At 42.5% G+C, this 22,404-nt stretch overlaps 1 protein-coding gene across 2 annotated transcripts in view; it reads right to left on the bottom strand.

The window, feature by feature from the left end:
* The window catches only part of PTPRC (protein tyrosine phosphatase receptor type C), a 112,982-nt gene extending 91,136 nt beyond the window's left edge, over window positions 1-21,846 (bottom strand). For both annotated transcript variants that reach the window (XM_063135206.1, XM_063135215.1), the window contains exons 1-2: window positions 21,777-21,846; window positions 21,572-21,693 (exon numbers count right to left, since the gene is read on the bottom strand). In XM_063135206.1, the coding sequence (XP_062991276.1) occupies window positions 21,572-21,638 (67 nt within the window). In that variant the 5' untranslated portion in view covers window positions 21,639-21,693; window positions 21,777-21,846. The remainder of the gene's footprint in view (window positions 1-21,571; window positions 21,694-21,776) is intronic.
* Between the last annotated feature and the right edge of the window lie 558 nt (window positions 21,847-22,404).

Here is a 22,404-nt window from a genome sequence, read left to right as displayed (position 1 = left end):
GAAAAGGCAATTTCAGCAGGTGCCATTTGTATATATGGGGAACCTGGTGAAATTTCCTCTTCATCACAACAGTTAAAGCTGCAGATGCCCTGCCCTCTTTTAAATCTGGTCACTCTAGTATAGCTCCTGCAGCTTTAACTGTTGTGTTAAAGAGGGAATTTCACCAGGTTCTCCATATATACAAATGACACCTGCTGAACTTGCCTTTTCAATACAACTGTTAAAGATACAGGAGCCCTGTCCTCCTTTTCATATGGTCACCCTATGTAGTTTGGCCCTAAGACTGCAACAGAGCTTCCCTTAGGAAAATAATATCTCCATGTGGTGGTATCTGTCATTGTTATGTGGTAATCACAGAAGTTTCAGACTGAAATAACAGGTCTGGGAAGTGCTGGAGTAAAAACAAAGTAACAAACAAAAATGAGTCCCTGCAGAGAAGCAAATCGTGATACCCTGAACTACTCTGATCTCTGTCATTTCATTTCATTTTCGTTTCACGCATTACATTTCTATAACTGAAGGTCTCTGGGCGGTTCCCCAAAATTAAAAGCCATTAAAATATGTTATACAAAGTACCAATGGAAAGGCATTTATATAAAACCATATAAAGAGGTATCACATAGCATACGAACTGAGACAGTCAAACATAGACACACATCCTTATGAACTGCATGTTTCCGTCAAAAACATATTCTTAATATTCTTAACATATAGCTTAATCATGTCATAGACTGAATCAAGTGAACCTGCATATTTGAATTGTTCCTCATTTGGTGGGGGGGAATCTTGCACACACAAAAATAGTATGCAAAGGATAAATAACTACAGGATACCAGTTGTAGTGGAACTCATGTGCTCATGTTCTGCTTGTGGGCATCCCATATTATGCTCATGTCCTGCTCGTGGGCATCCCATATGTATTTGGTTGCCACCATGGGAACAGATTGTTGATCTGGTAGATAGGTCTTTAGTCTGATACAGTATGGCTCTTCTTCTGTTCTGTATATGCATACAGGATGCTTGCTATATGGAAGAGCGTTCAGCCAGCATAATCCCTCTCTTCCTCCCTCTCACAGGAGTCCAATCCAGGAAAAGATAAACATCATGATTATCCTCCATATGTAGATCAGCTCTGAAACTCCATATTTAATAGTATTTCCATAGTGGCATCTCCATTTTTGGTCAAATAATTTATTTTTCGCCATTTCATATTTAATAGGAAACAGGCCAATATTTAATCACTTGGCAATGGTTCCATCTCAAATGCCTAGTAACTAACCATACAGATTCTTTCAGCTTTTTTCTTGCCAGATCCATGTGACAGAATTATATCCCTATAAATCACAGTTATGTGCTGCTTACTGTCCATTATGTATGATTATCTTATGATTTTATTAACAGATACCATTATGAGTAACCACATAGACAGCTTTCCAAAAATCCATCATTCTTAGCTTTTCTCTATCACTGTAACTGGCTATTAGATCTTACTCAAGTTGGTAGAGTGGGTTCTAACAGCTAGCTAGCTAGCTTGAAGGAACAGACTCATCCAGCTGAACTGGTGCCATTATACTTTCAGCTTCTGCAATATTTTCAGAGATGCTGATTGAAAAACAGTCCTGAGTTAAAACAGTAATATAGGGATAAAGCCTGGAGTAAGTGACAAATCTATCACTCTGTCAAACTTGCTTGTAGTCTTACTCAAAGTCCACAGAAACATTTTAAAATAAAACGAACAAAAACAGATTGAGCTGCAATTATTTTGCAACCATTAAGCAGATAAAGCATTGCACTTTAATGGTAGGTTTATAGTACAGCTTCTGTGAGGCAAGGGGAAGTTGTCAGTTTGACTGGCATTACATCCTTACGCAGGGACATGCTGGAGGCAGGGAAGAGGCCTTGAGACATAAGGGCCGGTTCTACACCTGCCTTTTTCCTGGATTCATCCCTGTGCATGCAAATGACACACAGGGGATCCCAGGAGCAGGCAGGGACAATCCCTCCATTTTCCTGGGATAATCTTTAGGTGTAGAAAGGGCCAAGAAAGCTAAGGAGGATTGAGAAATGGGGGAGAAGTGGGTGGAGAATTAAGCTTGAGGAAAAGGAATTGAATCAACAAGGAACCAAGGCAAGAACACAGCTGGAACCCTTGGAATAATTATAGGAATGTAGTAGTGGGCCCCATTGAGGCATGCAAAGCCCTTAGTTAGTCTGGTTGGATAAGGAGCTCAACATAGAAAGTTTGGGGCACAATGTAGAAGGCAGGTATTTTTGCTGGCCTGCCAAAATTTCCAAAGCAAAGATTTGGTACAAAATGTCATCCATAGATGACTATGTAAAGCTGTGGCAGATCATCCTCTTCCATGGAACTCTTAATTTCTTTTTAAGTTGGTGACATCTCTTAATATAATAGGCCAGTGTAATGTAAAGCAAGAGGAGCAAATTAGTTTAACAGCACACCATGCACAAATGTGAGTAGCAGCACCGTTTCATAATCCTTGGTGCAATTCATTTCTTCAAGAATTGAAAGTAATACTGTCGGCCATGAATGAGTCATCCTTTCACATTTTCAACTCTTAAAATGAGGAGTTTTGCAGGGGGTAAAGGCACAAAAGACATGTGGGCTACTCAGCTGGCACATGAGTTACCATGCAATTATTTTCTATTGTATAGTAGCTTCAGCACTCTCTGAGAATGTCCTAATTCAGACATTTGCAGGGGGAAGCATTTTACTGCAGCTGAGGCTGGAACAGACCCTTTCCACCTTCACTTTGGAACACACACTTCTCATGGAACACCGGTGTGTAAGCTGCACTGCTTCAGATTTCCAATAGGGGCTCACATGATTGAATGCTTCTTCCATAAAACAAAGGTGTTACTGCATTTAAAAAAGTAGATGCCAGGGAAAAGGTCCCCAGTAAGCTGAATGGCAAGGTCGGGTGATAGTGGAGGTCAGGGATACCGAGAGAGAGATAATGAGGCACGGACTAGATTCTAATAAAATGAGCATTATTTTCACAACAATGTGATAGTTCTAGATATAGTCATAGATAGAATGAACCCAATGAAATCAATTGGTTTCTAATCAAGTCTGTTCTTCTCCAGCCTGGGGCCCTCTAGATGTGTTGGTTAATGGCCATGCTAGCTGGGAGTGATGGAAGATGTCATCTAACACGTCTGGAGGGACCCAGGTTGGGGAAGGCTGGTCAAGACTAACTTAGAATTCATTGGTTTTGAATGAGTTTACTCAAAGTTTGACTAAATTTGGATCCAACCCATTTAGCAAGTCAAAATGGATGGTGATAATAACCAAGGGCATGTCTTGTTGTTGTTTATTCGTTCAGTCGCTTCCGACTCTTCGTGACTTGGAAGCAACTGAACGAATAAACAACAACAAGACATGCCCTTGGATATTATCACCATCCATTTTGATGTCTACACCAGTCAATATCCTGGAGATTGTCCTGGGATCATCCCTGTGTGTCCACATGACGCACAGGGAATCCCAGGAGCAGGGAGGGATGATCCCTCCATTTCCCCAGGATATTGGCAGGCCCTTTTAGCCTGATTTTTCCTGCGGTCCTGGGACAATCCCAAGGACTGCGGGTGGTGTGGGCAGCCAACCCAGCTACTTCCTTCTTCCCCATGAGTAGCAGGGGTCATCAGAGGGAAGGAGCCAGGGTGGGGGGAATCCAGGGTCATTAGGGGTGGGTGGGGAGTGAGGTCAGGGCTTTTTAAAAAACTTACTTTTTTGCTGGAGTGCAGGTGCGCTCCAGCTCCTGTCTTTTAGGCGAGGGGGGGGAATGGCAGGTGTGACATCCTGCATCATCCCTGGATGTTGTGTACTGCATGTGAACCCAGGGGGAGGATCTCACGATCAGCATATTGCATTGATGGTGCTATATAAATAAATAATAATAATAAGATCCTCCCCCTTCCCTCCCCTGGTGTAGACATGCCCCAACACAGGAGTCAAACCGTGACCCAAGCCATCCAGCTAAGCAGGCTGTACACTGAGGTTCTAAGGTTATTACCATAAATGAATTTTATGCTCAGTCCCACAGGGTCACACCTTTGTGCTCTGTTCTTTCTTCATTAGGCTCATTATTTGTTTATTTATTTGAAGCATTTTTAGCCCACTCTTCAGATTAAACATGATTCCACAGTGGCTTACAGAGGTTAATAATCTTGAAGACAGTACCTGTCCTCATGCTTACAATTTAAAATACATAACACACAAGGAAAAGAGATGTGGAGAGGGAAAAGCAAGCTCAGGCACTATATCTTAATTATAAAGTTATTATAATAACCAGCTGGAATGGAAACAGTTCAAGGAGAAGCACCTAAAATTGATGGTCTATCAGCAAAGCTGATGAACTCACGTGAAGCATCAGGAAAGATTAGTCAGATATGGGACAAATAAATGTTAAGTCGATAGAAAGAATTATAGCTGTAGATTGCACCTTTGTATCCCATAAATGACTAAATGCAACGAATGCAGATAGAGACATTTGGAGCTTTCTAGTGGAGATTTCCAATTGTGATAGGTGGATGAAAATTAAGGATCCCGGATAAGACTTAATTCCATCACTAAGCAATAAATAAATAAATAAATAAATATCTGAGAGCAAGGTAGATTTGATGACTGCTTAGCTAGCAAGGGGGGGGAGGAAACGCCTCATCAATGTGTTTCTGCTCTTCCGGAATTCTAAAAATAGAGCTGGAGACAATGGATGGGGAGACAATGGCCACTGGCAATCCGTCAGCATAGTGCTGAGCACAAATAGAACACTCTGGCTAGCTTAGCTGTAGATCCACTAATAATATTTGTTTGACAATTATCTAACTGGTATTTTAAATCTTCAAAATTCCCCTCCTTCATTGATTTAGATTTAGTTCCCACATGTGACTCTGCCCATTCCAAACCCTTTCTTCAATGGGAAGTAGACTTCAATAATGGGAGTATCATAAATATTTGCAAGTCTAGAAGAAGACTATTGAAATAGTCTCCTAGGTCTCCCAATAGTTATGATATTCCACTCCACTTAGCAAATTTTACTTCCCACTGAAGAGATGGGGGGGATATATATGGAAACAATAATGAGGCTAGCATGACCCTGAAATCGTTAGAACTTTAAAAGGATGCCCATTGCTTTCTCTTACAGCCATCAGATGATCAATGAAGACTGGTTCCTTGGGGCAGAGTTTTGGAGCTTGCTCTATATATGAAGTTGCCTTGTAAGGAGTCAAACCATTGGTCCGTCTATCTCAGTATTGCAACAGAATGGCAGTGGACCTACAGGGCCATGAACAGAGGCCATTCCAAGCACCTGCTGTCCAAGATCCTTTAGGAAGGAAGGAAAGGAACCTCTTGTGCAAGCACTGAGTCATTACTGACTCTTAGAGGGACACCAGCTTTCACTGACATTTTCTTGGCAGGCCTTATAGCAGGGTGGTTTGCCGTTGCCTTCCCCGCCCGTTATTACCTTTCCCCCAGCTAACTGGGTACTCATTTTACTGACCTCAGGAGAATGGAAGGCTGAGTTGACCCGAGCCGGCTGCCTGAAACCAGCTTCCGCTGGGATTGAACTCAGGCCATGGGGAGAGTTTCAGCTGCAGAAACTGCTGCTTTACTGCTCTGCGCCACAAATGTTCCTTTAACTGAACATTAAATCCTGGACCTTACATATGTAAAGAGTGTACTCTGCCACTAACCAGACCTCTTCCCTTGAGTATGGATTAGTAACAAGTTTTCCAGTGGAGTCAGGCATCTGGAGCCTGGAACATAACAGGCCCTGTCCTCTAACTGTACTTCTCCAAGCAAGGTAGCACCAAATGGTATTCTGCTCAAGTGTATAACCATTATATGACAAATGTCAAGGAAAGTCATAGCATTTTTTAAGGTGCTCTGCTCATGTCAATTGAAGCGGGAGTGTATCTGTGGAATTCTAATTTAAATAATTCACATCTCTCATACAATCCTTGTACATCCGGGATGGTAAACTGTGGCACTCGAGATGTTGTCGGACTCCAACTCCAATCAGCCCCAGCCAGCACAGCCAATGATTAGGGATGATGGGAGCTACAGTCCAAGAACATCTGGAGGACGTGGTTTCCCCATACCTGCGGCACATGGTAGTGGTCAGGAGGGAACATATAGAGGCTATTTGCTTGGGTAAACAAGCCCCTAGAATATTTGTCATAAAATCTTATTTGCTGGCATGCTTAATTTCTGCTGCTGCTCAAGCAGGTATGCCATTAATTACATTTGCATTGGTTGCGTCTACAAGAAGGTCAATAGCAAAGTTCCTGCCTAGCATGACTGTATATACTGTACTAGCATAAGGGGGCAGTTATTGAACCACTACCAAAACATTTTGAAGTCAACAATTAATCATGGGAAGAAAACAAATGGAGCGTCAATATTTGTAGTTCTTTTCTTTGTTTATTTAAGGATAAAGATCTCCCAACTCCTGTAGCACTGGCTGCATGGATGTAAATGAATTTCCTAAATTCTAATACGAGGTTCCAGTGGATTTGGTATTTCCTGTGTTACACACAAAAGTGATGCCTGGGCCATTTTTCATTACTCAATAAAACTGCCATCTCTCCTACCTTGAAATTGTATGTTGTACACACTTCATGAAAATTCATGAAGTTATAACCATTCCTCATTAGACTGTGTGACTCGTTTACCTGAATGTCCAGGACAGTTTATTCCTACAGTATCACAAAACATTTCATCTTTTCTATTACCAAACCTGAACATTTTCACTAAAAAGGATCCTATCTATGCACCCTCACATCCCAACCTGCCTCATCCCTTATCATTAAGCTCTCATGGCGGAGTAACATTATGAGTTCAAATAATTAGTATTTGTTGTATTTATGACCTGTACAAAATATTCTACCTACCTGATGTGTTATTTTCCTCTGATGAAAATGTTTACTCAATTACTGCTGACATTTCAGCCAACCAGAATATAGTTTTCATTATGAGATCCTATGTCCAACTTGCTGGCCACAAGCCAATAGAGAGTTATGCACACTTGATTTCTTGGATTTTCTGTAGTTTATTATTTTATTCAGATAATTTATACTCCACCCATCTATTGAAATTCACAGGCATAGAATCTTAAGGGGTTGCATCCAACTAGTGACACTTGCTGATGGATTTCTCCTCCCCCTAGAGACCCCTGCTCCCACCCCAAATCTGCTCTGGAGCAGATTTGTGGAGACACAAGGGATTGCATGTGAGAGAAGGGAAATTTCCATTGTGTGTGCTCACGGAACATTTGTTTTAACACAAAAACGTAATTAAAACAATACAACATAAATTAGGGATATATGCTCTACTGAAACTGCATTAACTGCATAAACCACCCAGAGAGCTTCAGCTGTGGGGCAGTATATAAATGTAATAAATCATCATCATCATTAACATAATTCAGCCTAGCTGTACAAAAACCTGCCAAAACAAAAAAAAATGTCATCAGCAAATGACAAAAGCTCAAGAGAAAGGGAGCCAAAGAAGTCTTCTGAGGCAGGGAGTTCCACAGTCTGGGTGCAACCACAGAAAAAGCCCAACTAACTTTGCTTCCACCTTGGGATGTCAGAGAAATTGGCAATGGATTCAAATAAGTTCTGTTTTAAGAACATAAGAAGAGCCGTGCTGGATCAGACCAAAGGTCCATCTAGTCTAGCAGTCTGTTCACACAGTGGCCAGCCAACTGTTGACCAGGAACCCAGAAGCAAGAATGAGTGTAACGGCACCATCCCATCCCATCCATGTTCCCCAGGCAACAGGAGTACATAAGATTACTGCATCTGCTACTGGAAGTAGCATGTAGCCATCAGGATTAGCAACCATTGAAAGCCTTCTCCTCCAGGAATTTATCTAACCCCTTTTAAAGCCACCCAAATTGGTGGCGATCACAACATCTTGTGGTAGTAAATTCCATTGGTAAACTATTAATCTGGCTTGTAAATCCTACAGCAAATCAGATTTTCCCAAGTCACACAGATTCTGCGGATGTGCAGTTGAGGGTTGTTGTTTTTTTACTCTTAAAGAGGAATTGCAGAAGTGCACTTTGGCACAAATGTGCATTGGTGCTAATGCGGAATTGTGCAGCTTTACGAAATCCTCATACAAAAAAATCCAATTTCTTCAATGTGTTGACAATGGAACAAAAGACGCCTGACAATCTGTGAAACACAGGCAGAACAGATTTAATAAAATCTATATATTAGGGATGTGCTCTGCTTCTAATCGGACCGGAGAAGCAGTAGCGGAGCGGGGGGCTTCGCCTGCCCTTAAGGCGGAGGCGAAGAGGATTGGGGGGCCGGCGGAGCGTGGCGAATAGGATCGAGGTGAAGGCGGATCCTTCGCCTCGATCCGGAGCTCCGCCGGAAAGGTAAGTGGGGTTTACCGGGCCCTGTCGCTGTCGCCCATGCGGCGACAGCAGCAGGGCCTGGTAACGCCCCCCGCCCTCCTCTCCCTTACCTGCCTCCATCCACGGTCCGTCAGCGTCTCCAATTGAGCCCGTGGTTCCAGCAGGAAGTCTGGGCCGCACTTGCGGCCCAGACTTCCTGGTGGAACCGCGTCAATTGAAGACGGAGATGGACCGCGGACGGAGGCAGGTAAGGCCCCCTCCCCCTTGGTCCCTTACCGGGCTCTGCTGCCATCGCCGCATGGGCGGCGATGGCGGCAGGGCCCGGTAACCCCCCCTATGGGGGGGACCGGAGCTCCGATCCAGTTCCGGAGCTCCGAGCGGAGCGGAGTGGGCACAGGCGGAGTGGGGGCGGGGCGGAGCGGGCCGATCCGAAAATGGCGGATCTTAAAGTGAAGCGGAGTGGGGGGGTCCGTGCACACCCCTACTATATATTCCTATTTCCACCGTTATCTGGACTTGGAGAAGAGCCTTCCCTGCCAATCTTAAGGACTGGGAAGACTCGTATGGGAGGACTGTGGCCACGATCCTTGAATACTGCCCCCCAAATGCCTGGCCAATATAACATCTCTTTTTCTTGCCTTCATTTTCCCTCTTGCATTGGAATTCTAGGCTTAAGATATAAAAATATGCACCAAGTGTAGAAGGTTAAGTAATGTTTTCTGCTTCAATTTTTGACTAATCCAAGCAGAGTAGGAAAATACAATGTCCATCAAGTCTGACCTCTTGACAGAAGCAAGAATTATATACCTAAAGTTTGGGTGTATGGTTGCAAGTGAGAAGTACAACTTGTGACTAAGCTGAACACATGCCAACAGTCATATAATGTAGTCCCACTGGGGCAAGGAGACCTCCTGGGTTTTGTTGCCTCTCAGGGACTGCAAAAAACAACACACATGGAGATTGTCAAGCTCCTGGCAAGCCAGAATTCATAGCTGGTTGGACGAATTCAGATTTGTAGGGGTCTGAAAGACTCATGATCACTTTCATCCAAACATCCTTCCATTTAAACATTTGTCACTTAATTCTTTGCTAGCAAATGCAGAATATACAAATTTGTTTAGAATTCAACATTGTTTGGGTTTCAGTCGCCCACCTGCTCCCATGTGTTTCAGCCCACCCAATGAAATTGTCAGAGGCCTCCTCCATGTTCCACCACCATCTAAAGCTAGATTGGTGGGCCTGAGGGGCAGGGGGCAGGTATGAGAGGCAGGGTGCCACTTTTTCAGTGTTGGTGGCCTGTCTGTGGAATTCTCTGACCCCAAAAGGCCTTGCCAAAGACAAACAGATAGTAAAGACTGCATAGATCTGGCAGACTTTTGATTTGGTTTGCTGTTGTGTGTGTGTGTTAATGAGGTGTTTTGTTTTATTGGCTTGTAAACCACTTTTTTTTTTTGATGGGGGCTCCTCTGGGCAAAAACTGGCATATACATTTTAATTTAGAATAAATCCATAAGTTTAATGCAGATGACACATTGCCCTGCCTATGTGCGTGACTAATGAGATGTCATTTGTTTTTAATTCTGACATCGTGAGAAACCTCTTGTGCAATGACTGGTGTTGGGGCAGCAGCCACTTCTCATTGTGCAGTTCTCAAATGGCTGAGAATTTTACAGGAAGTGCATTGAAGGACTCTGAAGCTGGGAAGCCCACAAGGAATGACCTCATCCATGCTAGAGCAGATTTTCACCGAGTTTAAAAATATACAGGTTGCGGAGCTCATGCAGGCTGAACAGGAGTTCTTGGAGTTTAAAATAACTTTGTGCTCTTAAAAACAGCTCTTGCAATATCATAAAGCTCAGGAAAATCTACAAAGGTGTAAGTTTTCTTTGATCTCATAAGAACTCTGCGTAGGAAACACACTGAAAGAAATCCAAATAATCCTGCAATGCTATTCCCTTCTATGAGGTTTGTACAATAACGAAGGAAGAAGAAGTCCATCTTTCCAATCTGCTGCTTTGGTATATTGCGAGGAGGAAAGAAAAATCTGATGGTGCAACCACTAACCCCTGGTTTTTCTCTTCCAAAATCACTCATCCAAAAGGCAACCTATGTTCCACTGTCTACATATCAATGTACCCAATCCATAAAATGTTAATGTTTTATTGACATCATTCAGGTTTGCGATATACATTTGTGGGTGCAAAATTTCATCACAGAATGGGCTCTTTAACTCATGCAAGATCAAACTAAATCAGGAAGACCCCTGAATAGAGGATATCACATCATATTCTTATATTTCTTAGCCCCAGTTTTCCAAGCCATAAACTTAACCTGAAACAGTATTGTTGGTATATATGTTCAACTAAATCTTTATTGACACTAGAAAATTATATTTCCAGCATAATTTTTCCTATTTGTTTTGTGATGTATCTAGTTCATTTAGTGATTCTAGCTGCTACAGCTAATATAGAAAGTGACTTTGATCTATTGCTATTTTTTCCTTGCCTACCCGTCAGTCTGATGTTAATCTCATTTTTCCCCTCATCATTTGTCAAGCAAAGCGTATTTCAAAGGCAATTTTAAAAATTGCTCCACAGAGTCTAGCTTTTTGTGAAAGAGAAAAGAATTCCTACCCCCTGTGTACAATAAAAGATACAGTTGACGCTAATAATTTTCTCTATAGAGTTGTAGGATTGTGAATGAGGAGCAAAAGGATGAGAAGTCTTTGAATTTACAAAATAGACACCGAGCAAGCCTACCAACAGAGGACATGTTGACACAGAGGAAATAATGGCCACCCTAGAACAGTGAAAGGGAAAGTATAAAAAGAAAAGCTAGAAAATAGTTCCTTTTTTCTGTATAACATTAAGTACATTGTGGAGTGCACTGAAACACTCACAGCTAGTTTTAAATTTTTTTGATATCCATGGCCACAAACGGCTTTTATTTCAAAGGATGAATAAAATGCTTGAAAATAGATAAATGGTTTAGCAGTTCTTGAAAGATCAGCAAGTATGAACTGTTTGCAAGGGTCCTATTTTATTGATATATGCAGTTGGAACTCAGCAGAAGGCACCTCACGCTAGAAATTTATTATCCAGCTGTGCTTTACTGTTTGAATCTTGTGACAGCCTTTTCCCTCCAACTTTGAAAAAGAACCTTTGCAGTTAATAAACAAAAAAAATGATTTTTTTAAAAAAAGATATGGAAATATACAAGATACACAGGAAATATGTCTGAATCTCTCCATCACCCCACTGTCCTCCAAAGCTAAAAAATCTGAGAGGCAGCACTGTGTGCCAGCTTTAGGCATTTTTAGAAGCAGTTCCATACATTGCTATTTCAGGGTTCTGCACCAATGCAGAGCCACGTGTGACTTTGGGATTGATAACTGTACAATTTTTAAAAAGGAAAAGAAAAGCCATTGTAGTTAGGAGCTATTTCCCTGTTTTAAAAGGAACAAAGCGGTTGAAAGCCAATACCATTCAACTGCACGTCAGCCCTGAATGCAGTAAATAATCCGGCAGTTCTTACAATCATTATTGGTATTAGAATTAGAATTAGTATCAGTGTGACCTCTGACCTTTTAGACAGAAATTCTCAAGGCAGTGTACAATACAACAGTTTTAAAGCCCTATAATCCTACAAGCATATTGCTGTGGAGATGAGAAGGTTGTATCGTTTATTCTTTGTGATGATGTAGAGTGGTTAAGAAGATTCTAGCTACCTTGGAAGCCAATCATTAGTGCTAACAGACAGCAAGACTCAGTTTTTTTGCTTTCTGGTCCATAGAAGCAATATGAGTCCCACTTGGGCCTACTGCTCACTGAGGCGGTTTTATGGGGAAGGAACAGTAAGTTGTGGAACATAAGAAAACACAAACATAGGAAACTCAACTGCCTTAGACTGAGCCACTGCCAGACCATTGGTCCATCTTGCCCAATGTCAGGACTGAGTGACAATGGCTGTCCAGGGTTTCAGCCAGGAGGTTTTCCAAACCTACCTGGAGATGCCAGGGATTGAAACTAGGATCTTCTGCATGCAAAGTAGGTGTTACAGCTCTTCCCTGATTGCGTACATGTGATTATTTGTACTCACAACTATTTGTGGGCCTCTGGTCTTGTAGTATGTCCTGGTGTCAGCAAAGTTACTCTCCCACCATTCCCTGAGATAAATGGTTTCATTTTAACATAGCTACCCCATTCCCCTGCCCCCCCCCCACACACATACACATATTTCACAGGACCTGAGTATCTATAGCTGCTTCAATAATTCTCAAGTACACAAGCCACTTAACACTGTAAAGGGGAAGGAAATTCTGCTCAACTTCCCGTTCCATGCCTCTACCATGACTGCATTACCCCGTCAAGGTAACCACCGATCTGGTTTGCACAGCTATTCATTCTTGACTCCAAACATAAAAAGGCCAAAAAAATAATAATCTCCTGATCCCTATAGTAACCTTCTGAGGTACCAGATTAAAACTCATTCTACAGCAGTAATCATAAATAAAAACTCATTCTATAGCAGTAATCATACATGGATGCTTCCATATGAGGCTTTAATTGGGCAATGGCCCTGCCATATTCGAGGGATTTTTGGAGGATCCACAAAACATCCATTCATAAGACACTGGTGCTTTCCCACCAATTCTTTTGTCATTTTCCTTCCCACAGAAAATCCACTAAAGAGGGAAGGTCAGGATAGCTGCACAACATCTTTTGATTGGTAGCACTAGGAGAAGTCATCCATCTGGATGCACACAATCTATCCAGCTCAGTTGTTATTGTTGTTGTTTTTAAAAATGCTTGCTCATACCAGCAAATGTCAGTTAATTTAAAACACACACACACACACACACAGGGCAGAATGAGTTCAGATACTGAATGAGAAATTTTGATTTAATTTGATTCACTGTAATTCTGGTGTGTTTGTTGTGTTTTTAGATCTTTCTTTGCTAGTGGTTTTTACTCTGATTTTACTCTGATTTAATTTAGGTTGACCATAGGAAAAGGAGAACAGGGCTCCTGTACCTTTAACAGTTGCATAGAAAAAGGAATTTCAGCAGCTGTTATTTGTATATATGGAAAACTTGGAGAAATTCCCTCTTCATCACAATGGTTAAAGCTGCAGGAGCTACACTAGAGTGACCAAATTCAAAAGAGGGCAGGGCACCTGCAGCTTTAACTGTTGTGATGAAGAGGAAATTTCACCAGGTTCTCCATATATACAAATGACACCTGCTGAAATTCCCTTTTCAATGCAACTGTTAAAGATACAGGAGCCCTGTCCTCCTTTTCATATGGTCACCCTATTTAACTTTTGAAAGTTTTACACTGTTTTATTATGTTGTATTTTAGGGTTTTAATTTTGTGAACTACCCAGGGAGCTTTGGCTACTGGGTAGTACTGGGCCAATTCAAAGTTCTGGTTTTGAGCTTTAAAGTCCTAAACTGTCTGCTTGCACTAAGAACACCTTGAAAGCTCTTCACGTGTGGCCAATGGTGCGAGTAATTTGGTGGGCACAAGAGAGAAGCTCTTTTCATTGGTGGTATCATGTTTAAGGGACTCTTCATGCAGCCCCATCAAGTGTAGGCCTTCAATTGGGCATTAAATATTTTTGTTGTTGTTGAAAAGTACATGATGCTATTGTAGATTGATCAGGCTCTCATAATTTTATCTGCTTATATGATATTGCGTTAAGTTGGAAACTGCTATGTATTGTTAGTGCTTGTCTGCTATTTTATGTTGCCTATTATGCTGTGTTTTGGATATTTACAGGGATTTGTTTTTATGAGATATTGTGATTTTATATTTATATGATGAAAGCCGCCTTGTGACAGCTTGGCCCTCAAAGGCAATTTATAAATAATTAAGGGCACATTCCCATGCATGTTCAAACAGGGGAAAAGTCCTACAATTGGGGAAGGCCATAGCTAGACCTAAGTTTTATCCCTGGAACATAGAATCATAGAATCGCAGAGTTGGAAGGGGGCTACAAGGCCATCGAGTCCAACCCCCTGCTCAATGCAGGAATCCACCCTAAAGCATCCCTTACAGATGCTTGTCCAGCTGCCTCTTGAAGGCCTCTAGTGTGGGAGAGCCCACAACCTCCCTAGGTAACTGATTCCATTGTCGTACTGCTCTAACAGTCAGGAAGTTTTCCTGATGTCCAGCTGGAATCTGGCTTTCTTTAACTTGACCCCGTTATTCTGTGTCCTGCACTCTGGGAGGATCGAGAAGAGATCCTGGCCCTCCTCTGTGTGACAACCTTTTAAGTATTTGAAGAGTGCTATCATGTCTCCCCTCAATCTTCTCTTCTCCAGGCTAAACATGCCCAGTTCTTTCAGTCTCTCTTCACAGGGCTTTGTTTCCAGACCCCTGATCATCCTGGTTGCCCTCCTCTGAACACGCTCCAGCTTGTCTACGTCCTTTTGAATTTTGGAGACCAGAACTGGATGCAATACTCTAGATGAGGCCGAATAGAGAGGAACCAGTACCTCACGTGATTTAGAAGCTATACTTCTATTAATGCAGCCCAAAATAGCATTTGCCTTTCTTGCAGCCATATCGCACTGTTGGCTCATATTCAGCTTGCAATCTACAACAATTCCAAGATCCTTCTCGTTTGTAGTATTGCTGAGCCAAGTATCCCCCATCTTGTAACTGTGCATTTGGTTTCTATTTCCTAGATGTAGAACTTTGCGTTTATCCCTATTAAATTTCATTCTGTTGTTTTCAGCCCAGCACTCCAGCCTATCAAGGTCACTTTGAAGTTTGTTTCTGTCTTCCAGGGTATTAGCTATCCCACCCAATTTTGTGTCATCTGCAAATCGTCCAGGGGTCAAACCTGTTCATCTTGGTGACACACAGGGGATCCAGCGCTCAGGCAGGGGCGAACCCTGGATGATCCCTGGATAAACCTTAGGTCTAGCTGTGGCTGAAGGCTGCATTACAAGATTACCTCCCCAACCCCATCACCTCAAGCGCCCTAAGCACAGAGCATTCTGAGGAGATGGACGAAAGGAAGTGAGGTTGGAATGCAAGAGTATTTATTTATTTATTTATTTATTTATTTTATTACATTTTTATACCACCCAATAGCTGAAGCTCTCTGGGTGGTTCACAAAAATTAAAACCATGAAGAGCATAAAAACAACCAACAAATTTAAAACACAAATACAAAATACAATATAAAAAGCACAACCAGAATAAAACCACATCGCAAAAATTAATATAGGTTAAAATATGAGATTAAAACAGCAAAGTTTAAATTTAAGTTAAATTAGGTGTTAAAATACTGAGAAAATAAAAAGGTCTTCAGCTGGCGACGGAAAGAAAACAATGTAGGTGCCAAGCGAACCTCTCTATAGGCCGCAAACTGAAGCATACTGATCCTTTGTGCCTTCCATCTCACTAAATGTGAAGCACGGCATAGAATCAGAAGTTAGGTACTGGTTTATATAACTATATAAGCTAAATAAGAGGCCAAAGCCTAGTCGTAGAGTACCTGTTTCGCAGGCAGAAGAACCCAGGGTCAACCTGTGTCATTTCCAGGTAGTGCTAGGAAAAACTCTTACTTGAAATCCTGGAAAGCCATGGCTGCCAGTAAGTGTTGACAATACTGGACTAGGTTAGGAATGTTAGGCGCTGAGAAATCCAGTTCTTTTTTGGGTTGACAAGAGTTCCACAGCATGTACAACTCACTTTGGGTCTCTGAGACAAGTTGCAGGCTGTTCCCTGAACTCCAAGAGCTTTTTTACACTTTTTTTAAAGGTTCTGCAATTTGCACAGGGTTTTGTGCAAATTATGGCCGAGTGTGTGCAAATTTGACTGTAATATGCGTAATTTGTGCAAATTCGGCCGTAGTTTGCACAAATTGCTCAGAAATTTGTGCAAATTGCAGAACCTGCCCCCCCCCAAATGCACAAAATTCACAGAAAATCCATAAACTGGCCCAACTCACTGCAGATTTGAGTCAGGCACCAGAGAGGGAACCAAAATGATATCCTGGGGGCAGAAGAAGCCTAGGAAAACTCATCAGACTCTACTCCCAAATTGATTTCTCCAATATCCCTAGGTTAGCTGGACCAATGTTCTGACTCAGCTTCCTGTAGTCCTATATGCTTTAGCTGAATAATTAAGGCTGCAATCCTATGTAGCCTTAACAGGGAGTAAATCCCATGGAAATTTGTGGTGGTTATATCTGAGTAAAGATGTACAGGATTGTGCTGCACCAATAATTTTAAAGTAGGCATCTCTTACATGCAACTAACTGCCTAGAATAAGGTGCAAGTAGTTCTCAAAAATAAAACAGAATCACGATCACAGAAAAGCAGGTTGGCCAGCTTAAGAATAAATGCACTAAGTATAATACTCCCTTCAAAATATGGTAACCAAGGGAAGAAAAGCACCTTCTTATCTACTTCACAGTTGTAAAATAATGAAATGCTCTTTCATATTGGAACATTTCCTAAATCTTGGTACCTCTTAGGATTTCTATAGCAACAATTAGTTAGGATAGCACATGCCCTAGGCATCTACCTCATGCAGACAAAGGAGATGAAAACCTGTCTTTTGAAGAAAACTATTGTCAAACATCCTCCCTTCCAACCCCTTTCCATGCCTTCTCTGTTAGACATGGCATATAGTAACAATAGAGGTGAGCTACAGAGACAGACACTGGCCTACTCTAAAGAAAAGGGAACAGCAGTCAACTGGAGAAAGTCAGTTATTAAAATGAAAAACAGGCCCGAAAAAGAAAAGACAAGACAAGACAAGGCATAATTCTGTTCTTTCAGCTTTATGTTTTCATATCCCATGCAAGAGTTACCTACCACGTGCCCTTTACGGCCATTTTGACAAGAATATGAATTCATCATATATGTAAAACATTCTAAATTAGCAAACATCCTAATTCTACACTTCCATTTGTATGAATACCCAAATATAGAGTATTACAAAGGTGATGAAGCAATAAAAACATCTTCAGAATTTGGACTTTGTATGGCATTTTGGGTTTAACAAGGAAAATGAAGGTGTTCTTTTTAATGCATGTCAGACTGCTGCTATATTTGATTTAGACATATCAACATTTTAAAATCAAGAAATCTAAAGATACTGATGTAAGATTCAGAAAGTTAACCATTATTACTATATGAATTTTGTTGATAAATGGTGTTAGTTTGTATAGTAAGCACCAAGGACAGAAGGATGAGTACCATGCCCCACCCTCGGCCACCCACCCTTCTTTCGGTTTTTAATGTGCTTGTGAAGTCACAAAGCAATCTAAATTCATCCATGTTTAGCAATAGCTGCAAAATGAGACCTCATAGTGCTTCTGCATTTTTCTCCCATTCATCTTGTGAGACCCTGTGATGGCATTCTCTAACATTTGGTGTGTCTTGCCCTGGTAGACATTGCAGAGTGCCTGTGGGGCATTGTTTCTTAAATGGGCAGTGGACTACTGCTGTCAGATTTGATATTGCCAGTGGATAGGAAAGCATAAAGGACTAGGTATGTCTTACTGGCAATGGTTCCATAAACTATGGAGCTTCAAGATTTCCAAAAGGTGGGAGGTTTACAATAGGGGTGTGCACGGACCCCCCGCTCCGCCCCACGGGCCGATCTGAAAATTTCAGGTCGGCCCGCTCCGTGCCGCTCCGCCCATACTCCGCTCCTCTTCGCCGCGGAGCTCCGGCTCCGAATCGGAGCTCCGCAGCGGAGGGGAGTGGCACCAGGTAAGGCCGGGAAAGGAGGGCGAGAGGTTTACCGGGCCCTGCCACCATCGCCGCCCGTGCAGCGACGGCGGCAGAGCCCGGTAAGGGACCAAGGGGGAGGGAGGGCCTTACTGCCTCCATCCACGGTCCGTCGGTGACTTCAATTGAGCCCGCAGTTCAACCAGGAAGCCCCACGGGCTCAATTGAAGACGCCGACGGACCGCGGACAGAGGCAGGTAAGGGAGAGGAGGGTGGGGGGGTTACCGGGCCCTGCCACTGTCACCACATGGGCGACAGCGGCAGGGCCCAGTAAACTCCACTTACCTTTCCGGCGGAGCTCCGGATCGAGGCGAAGGATCCGCCTTCACCTCGATCCTCTTCGCCACGCTCCGCCGGCCCCCCAATCCTCCTCACCTCCGCCTTAAGGGCAGGCGAAGCCCCCCACTCCACTTCTAATTCGCCGGTCTGATTAGAAGCGAAGCACATCCCTAGTTTACAACTCCACCGGGAATGCTGAAAAGGTACAATGGGTTTGTGGGTCCATTTCAACAGTTTGTGACTGTTGAAAGCCCACTTACTGTACATTCTGGAAACCCAGGGGCCTTTTCTCTCCTGAAAAGCATAGAGAGGCACAATTTCCATGCTCAAACCTTCACTACCCCATGGCTTTCCCCTGTAAGCCTACTGCTCAGGCACCTTACACCCAGCCTGGGTTCCCAGATGCATGGTTGCTTAATCAAGTAAATATTACTTACTTACTATAAACTGCCATGGGATGTCCTTGTACAAATCCTTTAAATAATAAAGTGGGGGAAAGAAACTAAGATTGGGTGAGAATTTCAGTTCAGGTGGTGTTTGATATGAATTTTTGGAAATGGTTAACAAAGTTTTCCTTATTCAAAACAAAAAGAACAGGAGTTTTGGGGAAAAAAATAGAATATGAAATAATCTGAAATTGAAAAATTCATCCATTTAGGCCTATAGCTTTGAGGGCTTAGCTTTTAAAAGTCTGGGTTTGAATTCCTGTGTATTTGACCAAGTTAGTGCTAAACTAGTGTTGTCTTTTTTTCCTGATAGGCTCCTCATCTTTAACTGCTGTATGGTAGGCAGGTACAACATCATCCCCTCCATGATGTGATTAGGTATACGTATTGAATTTAGCCAGTGCAGATGAGAATTTTGTTTTGGTTCCTTTTAGACAAAAAATTACTAAAATTCACCAAGTTCATATTTGGGAAAGGAGAAACGTAAGATTTTTTTAAAAAAATGAATGTTGAAGGAAGCGAAACTGAGGCCATTGCTAGACCAGGGTTTAGCCCGGTGTGAGGCCCGGGCCAGCCCCTGTGTGTCCAGATGACGCACAGGGGATCCTGGGCCCAGGCAGGGCTCAAACCACCCTGGCCCCAGGCTAACTGGCACTGCTTGTGGCCCGGTTTTTCCTGCAGTCTCGGGCTGAGCCCGAGACCGCGGGCGTGTAGCCCATTCTGCCGCTTTTCCCGGCTACCGCATTTACTCACGAGCAGCCAGGAAAAGTGGCGGACAGTGCGCAGCGCTCCACAGGAGCACTGTGGCCATCAAGGCAGGGTGGGGAGATGGGGGGGAAACGGAGCCAGAGAGGATGGGGATCAGACATCGTGGGCGGGCAGGGGGTCAGACATCACAGGGGGGAAATCGGGGGCGGGGAACCTTTTTTTTAAAAAAAACAACAACACACACCTACCTTTCTCATTGGTGTGCTTCTGTGCACATGGCCCCTTTAAAAGATTGAAGAAAATGGCCTTCGCAATGGGGCTTTCCTTTACCCTGTCGACGTGTGGATAGGAGCGACAGCCCACGCTACTTCTAGCGCGGGCTGGCCCCTCCACACACCCAGATTTTAAGGTAGGTCTAGCAAGGCCCTGAGAGGTTTGTCTATCCTAAAAGAAGCTAGTGCTTCACCCATGCAAATCATGTCCTACCCCCATGGCCAACACAATATATTTCTCTGCCTGAGGCAAAGAACAAGTTGGCACATCCCTTGCACACCTTGCAATTGAGTCTTTCTTCAACAGGGCAGATCAATAATGTCTTCCACCACACCTGAAGGCAGCAGGCTAGTTTAGGTGGCACAGGGCAGGGCAAGCCATGGCACAGAGCTCTCTGCTCCAACATCTTGCTGCCAGCTCTGAACATCTGCCACTGAGGTGACTGCCTCACTTTGCCTAATGATAGGGCCATCCCTGCATACCCCCATGGCTATTTAGCAGAGAAGTGACACCCTGGGTTAACAAAGCCATATAGACATATAGTTTGGCTTAGGCTACAGATAAAGTGGTAGAGGGGATACGTAGAAAGTACTGGCAAAGGAGGTAGGACGTGAAGGAAGTGTACGTGGAGGACTCAGTCAGGTACAGAACAAGCAGTGCATGGATTGACAGGGGAATACATTTTCTACATTGGAATTGCATGAGTAAGCAGGAGGTCATGGTTAAATAAAATTAGAAACTTTGCAGCAGATGTGTTAGCAATTACAAAGCTGATGATTCAGTAAGGTCAGTTGAGCTCTGGACAACTATTATTATATCCAATATTACATTCAATTAGCACCACATTTTAAAAAATAAAATATTAGATGCAATAGATTATGAAATTTGAGGAACTAAACACAGGATCTGAGATCAGGGAGTGGCTCAAAAGTTAATGGAGAAGTAATGGGAGGAATCAGCTGTAATATTGTTGCTTATAGAAGATGGTGCTTACTTTTAGAACATTAAAATTGTTGATTATTATTAAAAAGTTAGCTACACAAGAGTTGCAATCGTACGCTTTCTTAATAAGGAAGTAACAATCCTTAACACATTTGGAACTGAACTGCTGGATGCATTTCTTCTTTAAGCATTTCAAAACAAGTTGCAGAGGAGATCCCTGCACACCACTTCCAAAAGAAGTGTTACCTTGAATACGCAGTGAATATTTTCACAAAACACCACCTGAACAGTGCAGGGAAATCTTCCCGCTTGGTTAAGAATCCAAAATTCAGTGTGAAGGAGAATTTGTGGCAAGGAATATGTCAAACCCCAGGGTGCAGTTTCCTGATTGAATTGTCTTCTGGGGGATACCTGTGACTTGCAGAGAATTCTGTGGGCCACCCTAGGGTGCTTCTAATTCATATGGGGGCAAAGGCCAGATCTGAAAGTCCTAATTGTTACTCCCCACCCAAACTGAGAGTATCACCCAGAATGGTAATGGTGAGCAAATTGTTCCTCAGAGAATCTAATGTTCTGTTATTGATATTCTTATTAAGGAAACCTTACTAAGGTTCTGACAGACACCCAGTTTCCTAGGAATGCAGGAGTATGAGGAACAGACTTACAATTTTAGACATAGTCATTAGATATTTTAGAGTCAAGATTATCCTGTGCTCTTCTTGCTACTGTTTTTAAGAAAAATCTTAAGGAATGAAGGAGAAGCTTCTACCTACCTTGACTGAAAACATGCAGGTCCACAAGAGCCAAGCCAAACACCAAGAGTTTAGGCCACAAAAACATGGTTACATCCAGTGATAATGTGTATCCTTATAAAACAGCATGTGTGTGTCTGTCTCTGGAAGGCAAAATAATTGTTATCGCTCTGTGTAAATGTCTTGCCAAGGTCCAAATCAAATGTAGAATATGCTATGCACATACATTGCAATGTGTCCTTATCACCCAAGAAGCAGCTTCCTCTGTCACCCAAAGACTAACCACTTGTAGTCACACTCTGTAGCAAGTGATGTCACAGACCATTTTACTCACTTCTCTAAAAACATTTTTTTTTCTTCTCCTTCAGTTTCCAGGAAGTCACAAAAGTTTTATTTGAAGTTGTTGCCGTGTTGTTCTGAAAAGCAGATGCCATCAGAATTTCTGAAGATTTGAGAAGGGCTTCTCTTTCAAATGCTGAAAGGGTTAAAATACTCGTGGCTTTGGAGAAAACAAAACAGAAACTCCATTCCAATGCAGAAAGAGAATAATGCAAAAAATTTCCGTAATACTGACAAAATTGTGTGTCGACGTGCTTAACTGACAAGGCCACACTAATGCCTCTATAGCAGTTACTGTCTAAAACCAATGTGAACAAACTTCAAGTATGAAAAAGGTTGATTTTTCACTTAATCTGGGTCCTCAGATGTTGTTATACTGCAATTCTCATCATCCTTGACATCTGGCCATTCTGTCTGAGGGATAGGCATTGTAGTCCAAAAACTTCCGGGGACTCAAGATTAGAAATCACTGACAGGGTATGATCTATCTAGTACATGTGCAACACGAAACCACA

This window comes from Elgaria multicarinata, chromosome 1 (genome assembly GCF_023053635.1).
Source record: "Elgaria multicarinata webbii isolate HBS135686 ecotype San Diego chromosome 1, rElgMul1.1.pri, whole genome shotgun sequence".
Taxonomy (NCBI): Eukaryota; Metazoa; Chordata; class Lepidosauria; order Squamata; family Anguidae; genus Elgaria; species Elgaria multicarinata.
This window is presented reverse-complemented; position numbering and strand designations above follow the sequence as displayed.